This window comes from Netta rufina, assembly GCF_964035555.1.
Source record: "Netta rufina genome assembly, chromosome: 2".
Classification (NCBI taxonomy): Eukaryota; Metazoa; Chordata; class Aves; order Anseriformes; family Anatidae; genus Netta; species Netta rufina.
The window spans coordinates 16729620-16735817 of NC_140124.1; the positions used below are offsets into that span (position 1 = coordinate 16729620).

General features: G+C 48.0%; 1 protein-coding gene across 1 annotated transcript; it reads right to left on the reverse strand.

Annotated features, from left to right (window-relative positions):
- Positions 1-1839: 1839 nt before the first annotated feature.
- BAMBI (BMP and activin membrane bound inhibitor) lies at positions 1840-5555 on the reverse strand (the record flags this gene model as incomplete). Its single annotated transcript, XM_084306806.1, has 3 exons — positions 1840-2255; positions 2673-2960; positions 5480-5555. 3 exons carry the CDS (start codon positions 5553-5555, stop codon positions 1840-1842), a joined length of 780 nt encoding a protein of 259 aa, XP_084162932.1.
- Positions 5556-6198: the final 643 nt, after the last annotated feature.

The window sequence follows — 6198 nt, forward strand, 5'->3', positions numbered from 1 at the left end:
TTTGAAAGGTCAGACAGACGACCACAGGCTAGCCTCCTACAGCAGATGCAGCCACATGACTTAAGACTTTAGCAGCTGAAAAAGGTAAAAAAAATTACATAATGCACGGCCTTAAAAGCCATTTCTCAGGCTCTTCGAGGAAATAAGTCCGTAACTTGACATACAGAGATGAAATGAGCTCTCCCAAGTTATACTGTAATATTGTAAACATGGGCTCGGTGGGACCTTGGCAGGCCCAAGGCTCTCGCTGTGCTTGGCTGATAGAAGTGTTTAACTACGGGCAAATTTGCAATATCAATACCGCTGTTTGCACAGCCAAGTGACCAACTTATCTGCAACAAGGCTACCGCATACTTTAAGTGTACTTTCAGCAACACAAACTTGTGACACACAGGGGCAGGTTTCCCTGGCTTACATCCTTCTGCATTTCAGGCCACATATCCCAAAGCAGTTTATCGTAGTAATCAGAGCGCAAGATCCAAGCATTGCTGCAAAGTTTTTGTAAACTTGTTTGTGCCACCTCCTTCTCATTGGTGATAACAATACGGGCCTGACTGTACAGCTAGAGCAGAAGGTGGCAGAAGCATTCCTAAAGTGATTTAAACATAGATAAAAACCAGGCTTCCCAAATCCTGTCTCCAGCAGCATTTACTTTTCTTTCACCATGATGCAGCAACTCCTTTTAAGCAAGTCTACTTTTGGCTTAATCAAACAAGAAAAACACTTTTAGGTCCAGAAGTTTTGTCTGATTGTACCAACTGTGCCCTGAATAAATGAAATAATCAAGTGAATCCAACTTGTTGAAGGAGGAAGGAAAAAAAAAAAAAAGAACCACACAAACACAGGCTGGGAAGAAGAGATACCTATGCAAGAAGAGCATAAAGAGCCAGCAATTAAAGTGAGCACACTGTTGATTTTTCAGTCCCACACAGGAGTTTAGCAGCATGTGACAGTGAGTTACACTATAAGATCAGGCAGATGTTGTTTTCCACAGTGCCTAGAGGGATTATTAGTAGGAGAAAAAAATTACAGAGTAGGCTTCAGGTTTTTTGAGTTCCTTCCCACCTCCTCCTCACCCCCAAATACAAGGCAAGAGTAGAAGGCACAAAAAATGTTACAGAAAACAAGAATTGTGAAACAAAGAAAACCAGCTACGAAGAATTAGGAGACATTTTCTAATGCTTTGTATGGAGAGAGGAAGAAAAAGCAATCGTGTAGCTGCAGAATTCACTTGATTATGAGCAAAGTGCAATAGCCAAGAGTTGAGGACACAAGTTGAATACTATTGAATAAGAAGAGCTGCGATTCTTGTTCAGTAATAATTACCCAATTTCCCTCAGCAAGTAAGAAAATGACTTTTTCAGAATCTGAAAGTGCACAGCATGACCACACATTGCACCCCAATTTATTCCACAACACATTCCCCCACCCAAAAACCATCCCAAAACAAGAAGTCACAAGCAAGTTTCAGACAAAATATATATATTTAAAAAATCTTTACAATAAGTCAGGAAACATAGGAGCTTGCATACAGTTTATTATAACTCAATTCTCAGCTCCCTACAGTTCAGATAACCCTGGTGACAGTGTTTACAACTTCTAATTTTTGCTTTCATAACATTAAAGCAAACAATACATTTGAGTGTATTTTACTCTGTGCAAATAAGACAACTTTTGGAATCCTTCAGAAGAAATATCCAAGATTCTGTTTGCAGAGGTCCTTTGTTTCTCAGATGATCTGTGAGTTTTTGTTTCAAGATAAAGTGCTCCTGTCCAGCAGAACCCAAAGGCCTTCAAGAGTTCAGAGAGTAAGTTTAGCTCAGATTAAAAAATAATTGGTCATACAAATTCCAGCTTCCCATGTCCGCTGTACATTCCCCAGTGGACTAGCGAAAGAATCTTATCATTGCTGAGGTCTGAATGTCTCATTTTATCACAGGTCATGCAGCAGTTCTCATGACCAGTTACAGGCACCATGCATTCCAAGTCCAATTTTGCCACCTGCCCTTTTTTCGAATGATGTCCATGGAAACTATAGTGCAAACGGGAGAGCATTTGCTGCCGCTGGTCTTGCAGTCTCTTATTTTCACTCCTGAGCATCCGCAAGGCCAGCATGATAAGGAGCACCAAGATCAGCCCACCAGCTATAGGAACAGCAATCACGGCTGCCCTGAACCACAATTCTTTTGAAGAGGTCAGTTCCTGCACCTTGGTGATGAGATTCTTGCTGTCATGTTGATATCTGCTCCCTTGTCCTGCAAAGGGAGAAAGACGTGAGGTTTATTTCAGTATCAGCAGTTCGCTTATGCTACAACTCCCTCCCTGAAAGTCCACATTGACAAGTGGACACATTCACAGCTACACGCTTAAGCATGTACTGAAAATACTCCTATAAATTGAAAGACGTTTCCAAGGGTGTTTATGGCATGGAATTTCTTACCCTGAGAGCTGATTTAAGAAGGAATGACGCAGACAGACAAGACGGCCCTCTAGTATTAATGCAGGCATAAAAGCTACTCAGCCGAGATGCTCCCCTGCACCCAGCCACCCGCTTCTCCCTCTGCTGGCTCTACTTACATTAACAACAAAAATCAATAGCAGACCTTCAAGGTCTCGACCAGCACCAGCCTGAAGGCCACAAGAGAGATTTCACAGTAGCTTCTTTGCCCTACCTGAAGTCTCACCCTTGGGAGGAGACAAAACATCATGTAGTCCTCTGTAATTGCACATATCTTCATGGCAGCATTCCAATGTGGACATGGTGGTGCCAGAGTGGTTTTGTGCCTGTTTAGCTTGGCAGATATCAGCTGTGCTTGCAATAGAGTCCAAGCAGCCGTGAGTAAGTGGGGAATGTGTATTCTGAGGATCAAGCAGTCTGGAAAAGCAGGCGCTAAGCTCAGATTTGCACATATAGCCAGTTGCAACACAGTGTGCAGCATCACAGTAGCATCTGATTTCACCTAAAAAATAAAAATTGTGCAAGATAAAGGTAAGAACTTGGTCCTTTAGGAACACCTCGCTAGGCACTCTATCAGCCACAAGCAGTACACAGCCAGACTCGGTGCCAGTCTGGGGGTACTCCTCTAGACTGTAAATCCAGAGGAGCAGGGGGTTGTTTCCTCTCCACCACTGTACAGTGCCTACCTCCTTGTAACCTTAATCCCAGCAAAAGCCTTGGGGCACTTGTTTTAATTACTACTGCTGTAGTCCTTTGAATTAAAGCAAGTACATTTCACTGAACCAGGGGCCAGGGGAGGGGGGTCGGGAAGGTCAAAGTGGCATTTTTTCCAAGGTAAATAACTAACAAGACCACTTTATAGCTACTTCCACTCACTGTCAGCAGTTGCATTAAGCTACATTTAAAATAAAATCACAGCTTTAAAAGAAAAAACACCTACAGTCCCCCAGGAAAGCCAAATCTATGTTTTAAACTGTTACTACAGGAACAGCATTCTCTTTTTATAAAGGGAATGCTTCTTCTCATCGGGCATAAACACATGACAAAAACTTTAGGTTTAAGTATTTGTGTGAAAAAAAAAAAAAGTCGGAACTGCTGAATTGTTTATTACCTCTCAGTACTGTGCCAAAATTTAAAAGGTTTAACTAACACCTTATAAAGCTATTAGCTAGAAACCATTACCATCTAAAAATCTCTCAGTCAGGAAGGTTTTTACTGTGTGAAACTGAGCAACTATTTGTAACTTCTCCAGAAAGAGAGAAATTCTTTTTATTTTTTTTTTTTTTTTAAGTAATCATTCAAGCAAAGTTGCACTTTTTAAAAATCAGTATTAAAAAAAGAGACAGTGCAGCTTACAATTAATTAGTTCACCAGAGTCTGTGTCTTTCAACCCTGACTGTGAAGTTCCTAAATGGAGTGAAATTACAAGGCAAAAAGTCAGACACCCTCCTCAGCCCCCCTGCAATTTCGCATGAAATCCAACATGCGGTCAAAAAGGGAAACACTTAGACTGAAAATCCTCTACCGGCTCTATGAAAAATCTCTCAGGAAACCTCAAAAATTTCTGAAGGAAGCGATAAAAAAGTTCCCTTCATAAAACTCTTCATTTTGTGCTCTCCAAACCGCTCTGGTACGAATTATACACGTCCTGCGCTGTAGGGAAAACTTACTCTTTCTAGGCAAGTCGCGACTCAAACCTACTTGAGTGTGCCGTCAACCCAAGGTCCAGGAGGAAGGCGGATTTTTGGGGCTATCCTTACAAAGATGGGACTCAAAACTACTGATGTGCTGGTGCATTTCGTGTATTGCTATCAGAACGGCACCAAGGCTTTAAAAGTCTGCTGGATTGTCAGAGCTTTCTTCTACAAGACAGGGCATCTTCCATACTGATTTTTTTTAGGGGGGGAGTGAAGAAATCAATCTACAGGCTTCCCCGTGCCACCCCTTTTCGTGATGCCCTTCAGGAGGCGTCCCGCAGGACGTGAAGCCCCCAGCCAGGTTTGGGGTGCCCTCCTGGGCCACCCTAATACCTCCCCCAAACGCCACCGCAGGCTGCAGGCCTTGAAGTTCCCGCTGCTCTTTAATAACTGCGCTTAATGGAAGCCAAATGATGGAGTGGCTCACTGTCTCCAGTCTGCGCTAATTCCCTCGGGCTTCTGCAGAGCAAGTAACCTAATTTTTCTCCAATTCACACACATTCCCCATCCCGCGCGCTATGGAAAAGCCTCTTTGTGTTTGCGGTTGGCAGCAGCCCTTCCCGGAGCATTTCGTGCACGGCTCCACACACCCCCCGCCCTCTCCAAAAAAGTGATTTTTTGGGGTCATTTTCCTCACTTTGAGTTAAAAATAAGAGGCAGGCGAGGAACCCCGCCGGAGCTGACAGCCCGGGAGGGCAGGCAAACAATGCGCTTCCACGCTCAAACAGCCCTGCTCGAAACCCTTCGCTTTATCGACCCGAGACAGTCCTATAAACAGGACCTGACAGGCTCGTCACCAGGTTATGGCAGCCGCTTTTTAATTAAAGCCACGTTTTTTTGGCCGAACAGACCGGACTCTGTACGCCCGTGCTGCTGTCAATCCATAAAGCCCCTTCCTGCGCTCCGCCAAAGGCCGGGCAGGGTATTTAGGATTTTTGAAGCCGCGAACAATGCCCTTCTGTTCCCTCCTCTTTCTTGTTACTGTACGCAGCTATTAAAGAAAAAAAAAAAAATGTCTGCTTTTAGGCAAGATGGCTACAGGAGAGCCTGCAGCCCGCTCCCGGGAGCCTTTTGAAGTCGGCGGCGGCCAGCAGCCGGCGGTCCCCTCATTATATCATTATCAGGCGCATAGTTTCGGTATCTGCGACTTCCCATCACTCAGGCGCTCCCTGCTTTGATGGGGCCAGGCGGCTCCCCCCCGGCACGCTGCAATTTCGCCTTAATTACAGCCTCCCCGAGCCCTCCCGGCTCCCCCCCGGCGGGGTGAGGGGGACCCGGGGCCAGGAGCGAGCCCTTCCCGAGGCTCCGTCTCTCCCCCCCTCACCTCTGGTGAGCAGCACGGCCATGGCGCACAGCTCCAGTTGCAGCCAGACGAAGATGTAGCTGGAATGGCGATCCATTTACCCCTCCCCTCCGCCGAGGAGCCGCTCCGCTCGCTCGCCCGAGGGGCGGCCCCGTTTCCCCGGCTGCGAGCACGGCGGCAGCAGCAGCAGCACCGGCGGCGGCGGCGGCTGCTGCTCACTGACACGGCGGCGCCTCCCGGCCCCGTAAATAGCGGCGGCGCCGGGCCGGGCCGGGCCGCCCCCAGCACCGCCCCGGTGGAGGCGCCGCTGTGAGGCGGGCGGGGAGCGCCGCGGGGCCGCCCCGGCTGAGGGAGCCCGCCCCGAGGCGCCCCCGGGCGGCGGAGGACGGGCATGGAGCCCTCAGAGCCGGGCCCTCAGCCCTCAGTCAGTTCCCAGTCAGCCCCCAGTCAGTCCCCAATCAGTCCCCAGTCAGTCCCAAGTCACCCTCAGTCAGCCCTCAGTCAGCCCCCAGTCGCCCTCAGTCGCCCTCTGTCAGCCCCCAGTCACCCTCAGTCACCCTCAGTCAGTCCCCAGTCAGCCCCCAGTCAGCCCCCAGCCCCCAAGACCCCAGCCCCAGGTCCCCGCTGAGGTGCCACGGGCAGGTTACTCATGGTGGTCCTGCTCCAAAAAGCAGCGAGGAGCCCTGAGCTTCTACCCCCAAGCCGCCCCACATCTCCCTTGGCAGGGCTGCCGGAGATGT